Genomic DNA, 18,798 nt, shown 5'->3' with positions numbered 1-18,798 from the left:
TGTAAGGAACACCTTAGCAGCGGCTGCCGGAGGTCGCTCACAATTCACTTCTTCCATTCTTATCTGGATATGTTGGGTGCCGTGATGATGAACCGAGGAAGACTTCACCGGGATAGTGGCAGCATGGAAGAACGATATCAAGGCTACCTCAGCCCCAACGTGATGGCGACCGCAGCCGTCAACAGAAGCTGGAAGCCCTTGTGATCAGTCTGTGCCTTGTGGAAAGACTCAAGGGAACTTCTTATTTACACCTTTTATTAATGTGAAGACGTCTCTGTAATGTCTCAGGTGTGAAGTGCAGTGTAGTTCTGTCCGGCGGCCGGCTAACGAGCCTGAAACCAGCTTCTCTATATAAACAGCCAGAACCGACTAGAACTGCAGAGATGTCTATGGAGAAGGGAGGGGGCCGAATCATTCTGCCCACAGATGACTATGGAGAAGGGAGGGGGCTGAATCATTCTGCCCACAGATGTCTATGGAGAAGGGAGGGGGCCGAATCATTCTGCCCACAGATGTCTATGGAGAAGGGAGGGGGCCGAATCATTCTGCCCACAGATGTCTATGGAGAAGGGAGGGGGCCGAATCATTCTGCCCACAGATGTCTATGCAGAAGGGAGGGGGCTGAATCATTCTGCCCACAGATGGCTATGGAGAAGGGAGGGGGCTGAATCATTCTGCCCACAGATGTCTATAGCAAGGAGAGAAAAGGCTAGACATTAATAGAACATCTGTCCGCAGCGTTTTTCAGGCCCAGTGGTGTGAATCCGCACTAAAGTAGATGTGGCGCTGGGCTCTAAGGGCCATGACCCTCAGCCGGACACACTGGCTTCATCATCACTTCCTGCTTGACCCAGCGGTGTAAGAGAAGACTCTGGGTGTGAGATGGCGCCCCCCATACCCCTCAGCAACAGTTTCCTGACACCACACGGGACGCACAGTCTATAAAAACAAGTTTATTTCCATGAACATAGCTGAACTTACAGAAAAGTATAAAAATAATCTTAAATATAAGGCACCATGCAGAGCACCCCCCAGGCTATAGGGGGACTCTATGAAGGGGGTCCTTCCTAAATCAGTTCCTGCTGACACTAAATAGAATACTGCAGAACAAGCGACATCCGCTCGTACAAATCATCTGGAGTCACATATGGCGCCAAGGCTCACCCAAAAGGGTGACCGAGGCCTTCAGTCATGCAGGTGCCTCCCATATACATAACTGGGCGGAGAACCCTGTAGATAGTGTATATTTACCTATATATGGGTCAGACATAGAATAACTCGTACAAGGAATAACTGATGTAGATTCGGGGATTACGAGATGAAGCCACCAGAAAAAACGGTGACCTACACAAATGGGGGCCAATACTCCACAGCGGTCGGAAGGTGGAAGTACATATTAGTGGTTCTAGAGTGCCAAGGTTAGGTTTATTCACCGAGGGGGTCATACAGGCCATTGTATCATATGGAACACCGTACGTCCACGGGTGAAGTATTCATCAGAGAAGACGCTGTGATCGCATAAGTCAGTTACAATCTGCTAGGTGTCCATTGGGGCTCCTTAAAACGGGACGACTATTGAGTGCAAAAGCGCCCAATAGTCTTCCCAGAAGTAGTCGCTCCTGCACTTCACACAGAAGTGATGATCACTCAGAGAATGGAGGGGGAGCAAGTGAGCTGGAGATTGCTCTGGGCCACCCTCCTCCATGCACAGTAAACAGGCCGTCGTTCATACATGACCCACGGACGGTTTTGCCCTAATGTCCACAGGCAAATTAGAATTTTAAAATCCGCACGGATGACCCGCGCCGATAGGGATGCATTGGGCACCTGCAGGTAATTAAATACCTGCAGATGTCATTTTTCCCTGACGCGCGGGTCGCACGTGTCGGAAAACACCCGCAGCATGCTCTACCTTCGTGTGGGTCCCCCGCGGCTTCCATTGAAGCCTATGGGAGCCATCCGGTCCCGCAGCAAATCGGCAGCTGTTAACTGTGCTGTGCCGCGGGACCGCGGAAAAACCAGCATTCAAAAAAAAAATTTGCACGGCGCACGTGTGTGGCACGCTGCCAGCGTGGTGAGCATATCTGCCAGGCCGAAGAAAGGAGATCCGTCCGCGACAGATGGCAGATCCGCAGCATCCGGACAGGTGAGTATACAGAATTTTCTGGCCTCATGTCTGCAGGAAAAGAGGGACCTGCTGCGGGATTCTGCATGCAGCCCGAATTTCCCCCGTGGACACGAGGCCTTACACAGGATACTCTTCGTTTGATTTTCATGCCTCCACGATCCGGACAAAAAAATTATCATTCGTCGTTCAAATTCCCGCGATTCAGCAAGATAATCGTTTAGTGTAAAAGGGCCGTCATCGTATACTCATCAACAGTCTATAGATCCATTATATACCTGCTGGGATTCTATAGTCCATCATACACCCATCAGCAAGCTGCGGTTTATTATAGACCGATTACAATATGTTGGCAAAAGTATTGAGACACATAGAAGTTGATGAAATATCCATCTGGTGTTGGGCCTCCGTTGGCCTCCATGACTGCAGTCGCCCTCCGCGGTTCCTTTACACCAAATCCCCATAGATGTGTGGAGGGATTTGTCTCCATTCCTCAAGGAGCTTCGGATAGTGCTGCAGGGGATGATGGGTATGTTGGACGCACGGATACGGCGTTCTGGTTCGTCCCGCTTGATGGGATGAGTCTGCAGACGTTCTGCTCTTCCCCGCTGCGTGCCGTATGCCATGGCGCTCGTCATGTTGGTGGAGACACGGAGCTGTACCAGAGTATTACCACAGGGGAGGTGATGCCACATCGTCCGGGATGTCTCTGTACCCAATGGTGTTGAGGGTGGCCTTCACTATAACTAATGGCCCTCGTCCTTCCCAGCAGAAACCTCCCACCATAACAGAACTGCCTCCAAACTTCACTGCTGGGACGATGTAGTCACATAGAAACTGCCCTCCAGGCAACCGCCACATCCATGTGCCACCATCCGACCGGAAGATGGTGTCCTGTGATTCATCCACAACACTTGCTTCCACTCATTTAAAGGCCAAGAACGATGATCCAAGTATCAACTGCTGTCATGTTGTGTGCAGCCGCTCGTCCGTGGTAACCCTTTACATGCCGTTCTCTACGGATGGTTCCGGTGCTGATGGATGTGAGACCCCCCCCAAGCGAGGGCGGATGATGTGTGTGATGTCTTCACAACTCCTACAAGGCTTCGCTGTCCACGTTCTGTCAGTTGACCAGTTCTTCCTTAACGTGGCGGCACCGCACACACCGGATGGTCTCCATCTCCCAATAACATGACCAACAGTGGTGATGTCCCGTACTGATTGGCTGGCAGGTGACATCCCACCACCAGACCCCATTGGAAGTCTGTCAACTCTAAACCTGGTGGCCTCTGATGGTTTCTGTACTGGGATCTGCCTATGCGATCCTCTCCTTTATACAATGGATATAAAAAGTCTGCACACCCCTGTAAGTTTTTGTCATGCTAAAAAATCCAACAAAGATGAACCATTTCAGATTCCCCCCCTTCCCGTGTGACCCGTTATCGGTACAATCCCATTGAAAAGCAAACTGAAATCAATCCTTAAGTGTGGAAAAAATTACACAAATCTGCCCCCCCGACAACTAACTAATAACTTGTGACTTTATGGCAGCATTCAGTATTTTCGGGTCGGTGTCCATCATCAGGGTACATCTTGACTTTGCAATCTTTGCCCTCTCTTCCTTGTTCACATCCACTGTACCTAATGGTCACACATCCAATTTGCATATCCCCTTCACCTGGATTTGGGGTGGGAGGGGGGAGAAGAGTGCCAATACTTTTGTCAACATAGTGTATACCTGCTGGGATAGTATGTCATATGCCTGTCAGAGGTACATAGTGCATTATAGAGCTATCATATACTGGGTGTCTATACTACACCGTACCTTATATTCACCTATTGGAGGTCTATTGGACCATAGTGGATGTGTTTAGCATTCAGGGGTATGTAGTCCATTATATGTCTATAGCATACCTGCTGGGAGTGTACAGTCCATTAAATAGTTCTATACCTGAGGTCCATTATATACTCAGTATATGGTCCCAGAAAGCTGGAACTTGTTATGAAGATGAAGAGGCCAGTCCTGCGGCTGTCAGTGCAGGTGTGCTGCGTACCTGCCTGCACACACCTGTATTCTTCCAGTGATGAGGTGCATCATGGGTAGTGGTCATACTGGGACTAGAGGTGCAGGACCTGTGATGGGAGGGTTGAGGGCTGCAGCTATCCCAGCTCTCCATCGGGTATTCTAGCACCTGGGCACCAATGGTGCAGATCAGGGTATGACGTGAGCAGAGCCGGCCGTCCAGCACTTGTGAGCACCAATGATGGAGCAGGTGGACAAGACGCTGACAAGGTGCTGCTGGTAAGAGGTATAGGCAATTACTGGAGACCGTCTGTACACGTCCTGAGACCTTCACAAAGCCACGGCTACGGCACTTGGATCTGAAGATCATCCTCATCGAGGTCACTTCCCGTCTCCCCGGGGTCATCCTTCCCAAACCGAGAGGTGCGCAGCTTCCCGAAAAGGGGAGGGTTCTGCTGCCGCCGTAGCCTGCGGGGAGACAGACAGTCATTAAGTGTCCTCGCGGGATGGAGAGAAGATATACATAATGACCCCCTCAAGCAGATAGCTTCCTAGTCGAGAGACCCCTCAAGTGCTGCGTCTATAGGATAGTGCTATACAGTCTATATCCTGTGTATATATGAGGGTATTGATTGGGTCTATATCATCTACATCCGATGCATATGAAAAGACATCAGCCGGATCTATATGGTCTATATTCTGTGTATATATGGGGCTTATCGGCCAGTTCTATATCCTGTATGTATAGGATATCTGACGACTCTATACAGTCTATATCCCGTTTGTATACAGGACATCAGCCTGTTCTATATCCAGTATGTACCCGAGGACGTTGACTGTTCTATATAGGCTATAACCCATATGTATACGAGTACATCCACTGGTGCTATATAGTCTATATACTGGGTGTATAGGACTTCTGCAGTTTCTATATAGTCAATATCAAATATGTATACAGGAGAACATCAGCCTGTTCTATATCCCATATGTATATAGTCTATAGCCTGTGTATAAGCATATTGGCCAGTTCTATATAGTCTATATCCTGTGTATAAGGATATCGGACAGTTCTATCTAGACTATATGATGCATGCTTATAATGACATCAGCTAGTTCTATATACCCTATATTCCTTATATATACACGAGGACATTGCCTATGTGTACTGAAGGAAATCGTCTGGTTGTATATAGTCTTTATCCTCTTGTATATAGGAGGATACTGGTAGCGTGCTACATGCTTCAGCCGACACGCACACGTATGTCGGTTCCCGTACATACCGGGACTGTAGATGCTCCACTTGAACCTGCAGGTTTTCGCTCAGCTCCGTCTGTTCATCGAGGGATCGCTGTAATTTTCGCATCTGATTTTGCGTCTCATCCGCCTGGGAGAAGACGAGACAGTCAGCCGGAGAGCAGACGAGGGAGCAGACAGTCAGCCGGAGAGCAGACGAGGGAGCAGACAGTCAGCCGGAGAGCAGACGAGGGAGCAGACAGTCAGCCGGAGAGCAGACGAGGGAGCAGACAGTCAGCCGGAGAGCAGACGAGGGAGCAGACAGTCAGCCGGAGAGCAGACGAGGGAGCAGACAGTCAGCCGGAGAGCAGACGAGGGAGCAGACAGTCAGCCGGAGAGCAGACGAGGGAGCAGACAGTCAGCCGGAGAGCAGACGAGGGAGCAGACAGTCAGCCGGAGAGCAGACGAGGGAGCAGACAGTCAGCCGGAGAGCAGACGAGGGAGCAGACAGTCAGCCGGAGAGCAGACGAGGGAGCAGACAGTCAGCCGGAGCCCAGACGAGGGAGCAGACAGTCAGCCGGAGCCCAGACGAGGGAGCAGACAGCCAGCCGGAGAGCAGACGAGGGAGCAGACAGCCAGCCGGAGAGCAGACGAGGGAGCAGACAGCCAGCCGGAGAGCAGACGAGGGAGCAGACAGCCAGCCGGAGAGCAGACGAGGGAGCAGACAGCCAGCCGGAGAGCAGACGAGGGAGCAGACAGCCAGCCGGAGAGCAGACGAGGGAGCAGACAGCCAGCCGGAGAGCAGACGAGGGAGCAGACAGCCAGCCGGAGAGCAGACGAGGGAGCAGACAGTCAGCCGGAGAGCAGACGAGGGAGCAGACAGTCAGCCGGAGAGCAGACGAGGGAGCAGACAGTCAGCCGGAGAGCAGACGAGGGAGCAGACAGTCAGCCGGAGAGCAGACGAGGGAGCAGACAGTCAGCCGGAGACCAGACGAGGGAGCAGACAGTCAGCCGGAGACCAGACGAGGGAGCAGACAGTCAGCCGGAGACCAGACGAGGGAGCAGACAGTCAGCCGGAGACCAGACGAGGGAGCAGACAGTCAGCCGGAGACCAGACGAGGGAGCAGACAGTCAGCCGGAGACCAGACGAGGGAGCAGACAGTCAGCCGGAGACCAGACGAGGGAGCAGACAGTCAGCCGGAGACCAGACGAGGGAGCAGACAGTCAGCCGGAGACCAGACGAGGGAGCAGACAGTCAGCCGGAGACCAGACGAGGGAGCAGACAGTCAGCCGGAGACCAGACGAGGGAGCAGACAGTCAGCCGGAGACCAGACGAGGGAGCAGACAGTCAGCCGGAGACCAGACGAGGGAGCAGACAGTCAGCCGGAGACCAGACGAGGGAGCAGACAGTCAGCCGGAGACCAGACGAGGGAGCAGACAGTCAGCCGGAGACCAGACGAGGGAGCAGACAGTCAGCCGGAGACCAGACGAGGGAGCAGACAGTCAGCCGGAGACCAGACGAGGGAGCAGACAGTCAGCCGGAGACCAGACGAGGGAGCAGACAGTCAGCCGGAGACCAGACGAGGGAGCAGACAGTCAGCCGAAGACCAGACGAGGGAGCAGACAGTCAGCCGAAGACCAGACGAGGGAGCAGACAGTCAGCCGAAGACCAGACGAGGGAGCAGACAGTCAGCCGAAGACCAGACGAGGGAGCAGACAGTCAGCCGAAGACCAGACGAGGGAGCAGACAGTCAGCCGAAGACAAGACGAGAGAGCAGACAGTCAGCCGAAGACCAGACGAGAGAGCAGACAGTCAGCCGGAGACCAGACGAGAGAGCAGACAGTCAGCCGGAGACCAGACGAGAGAGCAGACAGTCAGCCGGAGACCAGACGAGAGAGCAGACAGTCAGCCGGAGAGCAGACGAGGGAGCAGACAGTCAGCCGGAGAGCAGACGAGGGAGCAGACAGTCAGCCGGAGACCAAACGAGGGAGCAGACAGTCAGCCGGAGACCAGACGAGGGAGCAGACAGTCAGCCGGAGACCAGACGAGGGAGCAGACAGTCAGCCGGAGACCAGACGAGGGAGCAGACAGTCAGCCGGAGACCAGACGAGGGAGCAGACAGTCAGCCGGAGACCAGACGAGGGAGCAGACAGTCAGCCGGAGACCAGACGAGGGAGCAGACAGTCAGCCGGAGACCAGACGAGGGAGCAGACAGTCAGCCGGAGACCAGACGAGGGAGCAGACAGTCAGCCGGAGACCAGACGAGGGAGCAGACAGTCAGCCGGAGACCAGACGAGGGAGCAGACAGTCAGCCGGAGACCAGACGAGGGAGCAGACAGTCAGCCGGAGACCAGACGAGGGAGCAGACAGTCAGCCGGAGACCAGACGAGGGAGCAGACAGTCAGCCGGAGACCAGACGAGGGAGCAGACAGTCAGCCGGAGACCAGACGAGGGAGCAGACAGTCAGCCGGAGACCAGACGAGGGAGCAGACAGTCAGCCGGAGACCAGACGAGGGAGCAGACAGTCAGCCGGAGACCAGACGAGGGAGCAGACAGTCTGCTCCAGATGCATGAATGGCAGATCAGACTAATAACACACAAATATATAAATCACCAGTCAACAGCTGCATGACAACCTCTACGGAGCGTCTACATCAGAGAGGCTGGTTGTCAGCAGCAAAGGATGAAAAACGGTTACTGTGGCATAAGTTGTACAGATCCCATGTAATTACAATGTATCTGGGACGCCTGCAGACCCGCTCACCCTTATTTTACATTTTGTTATGTTGTGGTCTTGTTTTCATTCTGCATTCTGATAACAGATTGTTAGAAGTCTTTGTACATTAAAAAAAGAAAAAACAACATTCTGCATTGACATAAGTATTCGCACCCCTTGGTAGGACACCTGACATTTAGCTCTGCGGCTCCCATTTCTCTTGATCATATCTGAGGTGTTTCTACACCTTTATTGGAGTCACCTGTGGGAAATTCAGATGATTGGCCATAAGACCCCCCCACCTGTCTATATAAGGTCTCACCGCTCACTATGCATATCAGAGCCAAAACCAGTCCATGAGGAGGAGAACTGCCTGCAGAGCTCAGAGACAGGATTGTGTGGAGCCTCAGATCTGGAGAAGCTACAAAAACATTTCTGCTGCCCTGAAAGTCCCAAAGAGCCCAGCGGCCCCCATGATACTTACATGGAAGAACAACCAGGACTCTTCCTAGAGCCGCCGACCCCCAAACTATTATGGTGGGGGAGGGAAGACTGGTCAGGGTGGGTGGAAAGCTGAATGGAGCAAAGTACAGAGATAATGACAACCTGATCCAGAGCACAAGGGACCTCAGACCGGGCAGAAGGGTCACCTTCCAACAAGACAATGACTCTAAGACCCCAGCCAAGACCACCCAGGAGTGAGGACAACTCTGTGAATGTCCTTGAGTGGCCCAGCCAGAGCCCTGAACCCAATGGGACACCTCTGGAGAGACCTGACAATGGCTGTCCACAGCCCCCATCCAACCTGACAGAGGGCAGGAAACCCCCAAATCCAGGGGTGCAAACCTTGTGGCATCATCCCCAAGAAGACTGGAGGCTGGAGTCACTGCTTCACCAAAGTGCTGAGTCCAGGGTGTGAATACTTATGGCATCGCTGAATGGGAGTTTTTCATTTTAAAGCATTTACAAAGATTTCTACCGTTCTGTTGTCACGTTGCTAAACTCTCCGCCATGATGGGGGGGGGGGGTTGTCGGAGGTCAGTAATGCTGGTGGGTTGTGTCCATGTGAGAGGAGGTCAGTAATAGCAGATCAGACAATTTGGATCTTAGTAAATCGTGACGGCCATGTCCTCGCCCTCTGGAGGACGCCCTCCGTTACCTGGTCCTCCGCCTGCCCCAGCTCCTTCTTCAGCTCCTCCACCCGGAGGCGCAGCTTCTTCACCTCCCCCTCCAGCTGCTCCATGCGTCGGCTGGCATGCGCGAGCTCCGCTGACTTCTCATAGTGCTGCTTCTTCATCTTGGCGTGATTATGACGCAGGTCTGACAGTTCCTAGGGTTAACGGTCAATTGTAAGCAAAAGGTGACTACAGCTGAACGCAACGAGGACACCTCCAGATGGGGCAGGAAGGGATCCAGGACTGTGCAAGACCAGTCAGGGACCACTGTGTGAGCTAGGATACGTCTGGCAGGAGACGGGGGTGGCGTTGTCTCTGATCATTTGTGCACGACTATAAAATGGGACAGTTTTACAAGGACGGTGAGTTACGGTGTAATGGGGGCATTTCTTCTATATTACGTTATCCTTGCCTTGTTCTTCTCGTAGAGCTCCGCCTGGATGGACTTCAGGTCGGTGTCCAGGGCGCTGACAGTCTGTCTCCTCTTCCGGGTCAGGATCTCTTCCAGGTCTTGGATCTGAAGCCGCAGCTTCTTGTTCTCTCGTTCCAGATTGAGTTTGTCCGTCTCCAGTCTCTCCCGCCGGCCCCACTCCTCCGCGTTCTCCGCCTGGAGTCCCTCCATCTATACAGACCATACAGAAGTGTCCACATAAAAAAAATGGCAACATGACAAGGGAGTGAAAATGGCAAAAAGAGCAGACTGCTACCTCCGCCCTGAGCTCCGCCAGCTTCTTATCCATGCTGGAGCGCACCCCGAGCTCATCCTGCAGATCTTCAGAGATTCGACCCAACTCATCCTGGTGCCGCTCTCTGAGGAGGGTGACCTGGAGACAAAGGGGCACATGAGGAGCCTTGTGGGGTACGCCCGCTGCTGCCATTGTAGAGAGCCCCTCCCACAAGCAGATAACCCAGCTCACAGTCACATTCCTTTTGACTGTACATTGATAGAGCCCCTCCCATATTTTCAGATAACCCCGCCCACACATCAGTACCACTCCATGACTAAATCATTTAGTCCTTCCCCTATTATGAAACGGCCACACCCATGACTACACCTATATAGCCCCTCCACATATCATCAATTGACCCCACCCAAACATAAGTCCCATCCCTCTTGACTAAACACTGATCTAGCCCCTCCCCCATCAGATGACTCCACCCACACATCAGGCCCGTTTCCCCTGACTTAATGCCGATTGCGCCGGTTCTTTGGCGGTGTCTCACCTGGGTGACGGCCTCCTGCCTGGACTTGCTCAGCTCCTCACATTTCATCTTCCACTGGCTGATCTCGGCCTCCATCTTCTCAATGTTCTTACTTAGAATCATCTTGTCTCTATACAAAGAGGAAACATTGTAGAACGGACAGACGAGGAGCGAAGACGCCTCCCCATATGGTAATATACGGGGCCATACAGGCCTAATGACCACACATACAAAAGGTTATGTAAACACACCCTACATAGGACCTACACAGACTCTATATACACACTCTTGTAGGGCCTATATGGGATGTATGAATCTGCATATAGTGTCTAAGACCTATGCAGCCTCTATATACGCAAATTCAATATAAGACATATACAGCCTCCTGCAGAAACATCCCATATAGGGTTTATACAACCTCTATAGACACATCCCTATACACACACACCATTTAAAACCTATATAGTCTCTACATACACATACCTACATCCCATATAGGGTATCTGCATATACAGCCTATATAGTCTCTCTATACACATTCCTTATAGGACCTATAAAGCCTTATAGACACATCGTATATTAGACTCATACAGTCTCTATACACACACTATAGGGCTTTAATGCACGCACATCGAACAATATAGGATCTACGCAGCCTCTATACATATACACACAAACATACATACCATATAACACCCTTATAAGGCCTTTATATATGCACATCCCCCATAGGATATATACTGCCTCATACAGACACATACCATATGGGGCCTTTACAACCTCTATACACATCCCATAGAAGGCCTATATAGTGTGGTCTCCAAATAAACACACATCTCATTCAATACCTCTACAGCCACTAAATACACACTCCCTATATGGGATGTATGTATCTGTACATAGAGCCTGTATAAGACCGTCACACCATCTATATACACTTCCCACATAAAACCTATAACGCCTCATAATCACATCTAATATAAGACCTATACAGTCTTTATATATACACACATATATGACCTATATAGCCTAATATACCGTACACATCCAATATATTTATACATTCTCTACACACATCACATATAAGACCTATACAGCCCTTATATATCCATCCCATATAACACCTATATACACCCTTTATATAGACACATCCCATATAGAGGACCTATACAGCCTTTATATACACACACATCTCATAAGACCTATAAAAGCCAGTGACACATCCCACTTAAAACTTTAGCATGGGATGCGTATAGAGGTGGTATAGGCCTTATATGGGATGTCTCTGTATCTAGAGGCTGTAAAGTTCGTGGAATCATAGGATACTGAAGGAAGCAGCGGAGGTAATTGCTGAACCACACGCCAGAATCTGTGAAAATTCTTGGAGAACAGGAGAAGTCCCAGAAGATTGGAAAAGGGGAAATGTTGTTCCTTCCTTCAAAAAAGGGAAGAAGGTGGATCCAGGAAACTACAGGCCTGTGAGCCTGACTTCTATACCGGGAAAGATCTTCAACATATTATTAAACATTTTATATGAAAGTACTTGGATGAGAATGGAGTAATTAACCAGAGCCAGCATGGGTTTGTAACAAACAAGTCATGCCAGACAAATCTAATTTTCTTTTATGACAGTATCACCATCTGGGTCAGGGAACTGTGGTGGATATAGTATATCTAGACTTTAGTAAAGCATTTGACAAAGCATCTCATACCATACTTATTGAAAAAATGACCAAATCTGGGATTGACAAGGCAACTGTTAGGTGGATTCACAACTGGCTGAGTGATCGTACTCAAAGAGTGGTCATAAATGGCTGCACATCCAAGGGGAAGAATGTATCAAGTGGGGACCACAAGGCTCTGTCCGAGGCCCAGTGTTGGTCAGCATTGTTATAGATGATCTGGAGGAGGAAATTGATGGGAAACTGATCAAATTTGCTGATGACACAAAGCTAGGAGGGATAGATAACACTAGGGAAGAGAGAGGGGGGATTCAAAAAGACCTAGAAAATCTTGCACAGTGGGCGGCGACTAACAGAATGGTATTTAACAAGGAGAAATGCAAAGTCCTACATCTGGGCAAGAAAAATGAAGAAAGCACATACAGAATGGGAGGAATTGGGCTAAGCAGCAGCACATGTGAAAAAGACCTGGGTATACTAATAGATCATAGACTGAACATGAGTCAACAATGTGATGCACCAACCAAAAAGGCAAACACAATTCTGGGATGTATTAAGAGAAGCATAGAGTCTAGATCACGTGAGGTCATTATCCCCTTAGTCAGACCTCATCTGGAGACTTAATAGCGGTCTACAAATATCTGAAGGGCTGTCACAGTGCAGAGGGATCAGCCCTATTCTCATCTGCACAAGGAAAGACTAGAAGCAATGGGATGAAACTGAAAGGGAGGAGACACAGATTAGATATTAGACAGTGACGGGGGATCAATGAGTGGAACAGGTTGCCATGGGAGGTGTTAAGTTCTCCTTCAATGGAAGTCTTCAGAGGATGGACAGACATCTGTCTGGGATGATTTAGTGATCCTGCACTGAGCAGGGGGCTGGACCCGATGACCCCGGAGGACCTGATGACCCTGGAGGTCCCTTCCAACTCTACCATTCTATGACAAGTCTTAGACACATCCCACATAGGGGATATACAGACAGATCCCATATAGGACCTACACAGCCTCCATATACAGACATCCCATAGAAAGATTATACCACCTCTACACACACCCATATAGATACAATACAGCCTGTATATACTGCGATATACATGTCCTATATAGAACCTAAACAGCCTCTATATACTGCGATATACACCCCCCATATACTGTAGATATGATACATGTAGACTCACTAAGATGAATACACCAGACTGCTGCCTCAATGTTCATGGGCTTTACACGTCGTCCACCCCATTTGTTGTGTTAGACACTTTCTACGCCTCCCCTGATAAGTTGGTCTGACAGAAAGAGGTGTGGCTTAAAATACGCCAAAATTAGGCGTAAAATACTAGTGCGAAGTGAAGCAACCAATAGGTGGTATAAGGTGAGATAAAAGATGCGGCAGATAATTCATCCATCCTGAGCAGCTGATATGCCTGGCGCACATTTATCGCGCTGGGTGTGAGCTTACACGGTGCACCCATAACGGCACATTCACGCGGATTATACGGGGTCAGATCTACGGTGGAGTTTTCTAACGTGGATCTGACAGTTTAATCTGCGGCAGAACTCGGAGCTTGGGGGCTCTGGCACGGATTTTTATGCAAAATCTCATTCGCATTTATCGCCATTCAAAGGGCCAAATCCACCAATCGCTGCCGGACTTGTTTTCTGCGCAAATTTTTCACCAAGAGTTGACTTGCCAATTCTTTGTTTCTGCAACGTGGATTTAGTAATCTGTGCCGTACAAACAACATGGATTCTCACGGCATTGAGTAGAATCTTAAAATGTCGTAGATTTCACCGAAGAATCGGCGCCCAAATCTGCGGCTAAATGACGTCACGTCAACGAAGGCCAAAGGGGCCTCTATACAGCCGGATTATTGGGCAGACACGTTCCTCCAGATATTCGATTACCGGACAATCAGCCCATCTGAAAGGACCGATGATCGGCCAATAAACAAGTGAACGCTTATTGGTCAGCTGATCAGAGGTCCCCGTGTGACCAGCGAGACGAAGAACCGGCTTATGGGGACGAAAGATCACACTACAATTCATTCATCCCCACAAACTGAGGGCGGTTTCACATGGGCGACAAAATTGCGCAATTTTCTCGCAATGCAACAGTACTACAAACGCATGTATGTAAAGTTCATGGTTTCCAATGGTTTCCTTCACGAGCGATGTTTTGTAGGTGGCTACATTGCGAGAAAAAAAATCGCGGCATGCTCTATACAGCCATGATTAGCGATGATTTGTAGCCCGTGTTTCCCTGGGGCCTTCCCTTCTGTTGCATCACAAAAACGCCATTTTCATGCAATGCGTAAAGAAGGTAGGACTTATTTTCAGGGTAGGGCTTATATTTCAACCCTCCATCCCCTTACAAAATCGTGATATCGCACAAAGCACAGATGTGATACTGCTGCGATTTTCTCGTGGCGATATCGCTGTCGCTCGTGTTAAATCGGCCTCATTCTTGGCCCTCGTAAAAGAAATAAAATGTGCGCCGATTGACCTGCATGTTGATCGGCGCTCGTTACATCAGGCTGGATTAGTAAATCTGCTCCTATATACACAGAGCCCATATACACCCTATAGAGGCCGTCCCCGACTCACTCCCTCTCCTTTAGAAGAAGCTTCTGACTTTCGTCCATTCTCAGCTTCAGGGCGTTGATCCTGGACGCCTCCTCCTCAGTGGGGTCTCTGTCTTCCCAGTGCCGGGGTCTTGGGCTGCGGGACGAGTCTCCATTGTGCTGCTCACAGCCCTCCGGGCGCAGGTTATCTACGTCCATCTCCTGAAATCAGTAGAGGTAGGTCTGTGAGGAGGTTAGTCCTGGGGAGACGCCTCATTCACGAGTCTCCTGTGATTGCTACCAACGCTGCAGCTTGGGAATCGGTGACATCACGCCCTCCATCTACATGCATCGTGACATCACGCCCTCCATCTACATGCATCGTGACATCACGCCCTCCATCTACATGCATCGTGACATCACGGGAAAGGTGACATCTGCAATATACTGCGATCGCTCAGCGCACGTTAAGGAAAGCGAGACGCTGCAGCTTTGGAAGCAACCGCAGGAGATCTCGTTGGAGATTGCCTCTCGCACTTCCCGGGAGTTCTGTGATCTTACCTTGATCTTGAGGGGTTTCTCTGTGTCCACGTCCCGCACCGGCTCCTCCGGCTCTGGGGTCGCTTGCTCTTTGCCATGTAGTCTCTCGACCTCCCTGCGGAGTTGCTCCATCTCAGTGCAAGACTCCTGACGCTCTCTTTTCAGAGCGCTCAGCTCTTTGCTCAGGACTTCGAGGCGGTTGCGTAGCTGCACGCCCTCCTCCCGGGCCTTGTTCCGCTCGGCTCTCACTTTGCTCCACTTCTCTCTCCAGTTGGCGGTGCAGTCCGACCACCAGCGCATGGTCTTCTCCATCTGAGAGGCTCGCGCCCTGGCCTCCTCTAGCTCTCGCTGTCGGAGCTCCTCGCGACTCTCCCAGTCGCCGACAGACATAGGAACAGAAGTCTGGGGGATGGGTGATGGTGGGAGACTCTTTGGTGAAGGGGTAAGAGAGTCTGGATGTCGCACCCGCTCCGGCTGAGCACCCCCCAAACTGCAGAGGAGCTCCGAGCTCTGCAACAGCAGCGGGGAGTCCAGCAGCCGGGAGCTCGGAGCGCTGCTCTGACTCATTGTGACCGGAGGGCAGAGGCCACTAGAAGGCTGGATGACAAATGTCTGAGGGGGACAGGCTCCTGGAGACGCTGAGCCCCCTCAGACAACAGAACAAACACTACCAGCAGCCCCTCATCCTCTGTGAAAGGAGGGGTATATGGGCATCAGCTGGACACATGGAGCATCTCCTCGGGAGACGGGACTTGTATCTGGTCCTCCTTGGTGCAAACAGAAGATCGTCATCTAGAAGAAGAAGCAAAAACGTTACCAGAAAGAAGCTTTTCTAGCACATGTCTGCTGGGTACGGGGGCTGCAGAACCATCAACGTGCCCACGGAACCTCTGTCCCCCCCTATGAGCATCTACAACGGGCATCAGAACTGGAGCAATGGAAGGTGACGGCCTGGTCTGATGAACCACATGTTGCATCCTGTAGACGCCCGGGTGCGCCATTTACCTGGGGAAGAGATGGCAGCAGGATGGGAAGATGACAAGCTGGTAGGGCAGTGTGATGGGCAGTGTGATGGGCAATGTTCTACTGGGTACTTGGGTCCTGGCACCATGTGGGTGTGATACGGACCAGCTACCTAACATTGGACAGAGAAGGCCCCCTTCATGGCGGCGGGATTCCCCCGCGGCAGCGCCTTCAGTGGGATGATGCCCCCGGCCGAACTACAGGGAGTGCTTTCGGACAGGACAGAGAGAAAGGTGACAACTTCTCCTCCCAGACCTCAACAAGTCCGACCCACGGAGGACAAACCGAGCAACGTAGGGGGATCTGCTGCCCATCCCACTGGATGCCTCGGAGGTGCAGCGGAACCTCGGAGGTGCTGCAGAGTCCGAGCCTCCGGGGGTGCTGCGGAGTCCGAGCCTCCGGGGGTGCTGCGGAGTCCGAGCCTCCGGGGGTGCTGCGGAGTCCGAGCCTCCGGGGGTGCTGCGGAGTCCGAGCCTCCGGGGGTGCTGCGGAGTCCGAGCGGAGGGGGTGCTGCGGAGTCCGAGCGGAGGGGGTGCTGCGGAGTCCGAGCGGAGGGGGTGCTGCGGAGTCCGAGCGGAGGGGGTGCTGCGGAGTCCGAGCCTCGGGGGTGCTGCGGAGTCCGAGCCTCGGGGGTGCTGCGGAGTCCGAGCGGAGGGGGTGCTGCGGAGTCCGAGCGGAGGGCACAACGTGAGGCCGGGGTGTTAATGTTCCGTGCAGCGACGGCTAATAAGACCCATCTGCGTGGGGACTGGCAGCGAGGACGTCACCGCACGCCAAATACAAACATCTGCTGAGAATTCCTGCCTGCGGTTTGGCATCAGTTCTCATTATATATGGGGGCCGCGCTCCGCGGGTGACGTCACCCCACTATATATATAGGGGGGCGGCATCTCCCGTCCTGTACGGGCGTATAATGAGGAGATATATAGTACCATACAGGGTTACAGGGGGGTATATATATATATATATATATGTACTAAGTGCTGTTACAGTATACGGGGTTGTGCTGTATATAATATGCACAGATTTACAGTCAAGGTGTTCTATACAGCACTATATGGGGGGACAGGATGGGCGAGCAGCAGAGTGTACATAATGTTGGGGTGCAGTGTACATAATGTTGGGGTGCAGTCTGGGGTAGTATATAGCAGTGCAGTATATATGTTGGGCTTCAGCCAGGAAGTAGCATACAGGGGTGCAGTGTATATAATATTGGGGAGCAGCCAGGGAGTAGCATACAGGGGTGCGGTGTGTATAATGTTGGTGTATTATATAACGGGGTGCAGTAATAGAGTACTATAAAAGGGATTGCAGTGTATGTCTTGGGGTGCAGCCAGGGAGTAGCATACAGGGGTGCAGTGTATATAATACAGGGGTGCAGTGTATATAATATTGGGGTGCAGCCAGGGAGTAGCATACAGGGGTGCGGTGTATATAATATTGGGGTGCAGTGTAAATACAGGGGTGCGGTGTGTATATAATATTGGGGTGCAGTGTATATAATATTGGGGTGCAGCCAGGAAGTAGCATACAGGGGTGCGGTGTGTATATAATATTGGGGTACAGTCTGGGGGTAGTATATAGCAGTGCAGTTTATATGTTGGGGTGCAGACCAGGAGCAGTCTAGATGGATACAGTGTATATAATGTTGGCGTACTATATAAGGGGGTGCAGCTTATGTTACTGGGGTGCAGTATTAGAGTACTATATAACGGGGTGCAGCTTATGTTACTGGGGTGCAGTATTAGAGTACTATATAAGGGTGTGCAGCTTATGTTACTGGGGTGCAGTATTAGAGTACTATATAAGGGGGTGCAGCTTATGTTACTGGGGTGCAGTATTAGAGTACTATATAAGGGGGTGCAGCTTATGTTACTGGGGTGCAGTATAGAGTACTATAAGGTGCAGTGCATATCCTGGGGGTGGTATAAGGGGGTGCCGTGTATAATGTTGGGGTACGGTTTGGCGGTAGTATATAGCAGTGCGGTGTATATGTTGGGGTGCAACCAAGGAGTAGCATACAGGGGTGCAGTGTATATCCTGGGGGTACAATGTCCGGGCGGTGTCCGCCTGCCCCTCGGGCTCCCCGGCTCCGGGGCTCCGTCCTCCCGGCCGCCGCTCTTACTGACCTGTAGCCCGGATCCCGACAGCCGCAGAAACTTCCCAACTTCCCAACTTCCCGTGAGAGGCGAGCCCCGCCCGGCCCGACCGCCTCCTCCCCCGCCTCCGGGCGGCGCTGTGCCCGCTGTGGCCTCCCCCTCCGACGCACCGGCGGCGGCTGCGGGGGTCTCTGGGGGTCCCCGGGGGTCTCCGCTCGGCCTGAGAGGGTCTTTTGTGGGACTTCTTCTTATTTCCGTGTTTTTATACATTTTTAGCTGTTCCTCTTTTTCTGTAGAAAATCCGCCAATAAAGCGACCCGTCACCGCGAGAAACCGCAGCGAGAGCGAAGAAACGCCACGAAACGGCCATGTTTGTAGTAAATAGCGTGATGTGATGGCGGTACGTACCGGGATG

The 18,798-nt window shown here is 51.6% G+C and overlaps 1 protein-coding gene across 1 annotated transcript; it reads right to left on the bottom strand.

The window, feature by feature from the left end:
• Nucleotides 1–940: 940 nt before the first annotated feature.
• Nucleotides 941–18,492, bottom strand: CCDC102A (coiled-coil domain containing 102A). The gene is made up of 9 exons (XM_066583738.1): nucleotides 18,414–18,492; nucleotides 15,283–16,053; nucleotides 14,765–14,943; nucleotides 10,498–10,606; nucleotides 9,981–10,097; nucleotides 9,686–9,895; nucleotides 9,258–9,428; nucleotides 5,429–5,532; nucleotides 941–4,616 (listed from the first exon to the last, which is right to left on the bottom strand). The coding sequence occupies exons 2-9, from the start codon at nucleotides 15,826–15,828 to the stop codon at nucleotides 4,493–4,495; spliced, it is 1,560 nt and encodes a 519-aa protein (XP_066439835.1). The 5' UTR covers nucleotides 15,829–16,053; nucleotides 18,414–18,492; the 3' UTR covers nucleotides 941–4,492.
• Nucleotides 18,493–18,798: the final 306 nt, after the last annotated feature.

Source organism: Eleutherodactylus coqui, chromosome 11, assembly GCF_035609145.1.
Source record: "Eleutherodactylus coqui strain aEleCoq1 chromosome 11, aEleCoq1.hap1, whole genome shotgun sequence".
NCBI classification, from domain to species: domain Eukaryota; kingdom Metazoa; phylum Chordata; class Amphibia; order Anura; family Eleutherodactylidae; genus Eleutherodactylus; species Eleutherodactylus coqui.
The sequence above is the reverse complement of the archived record's forward strand: the minus strand, read 5'-3'. Positions and strand labels throughout refer to the sequence as shown.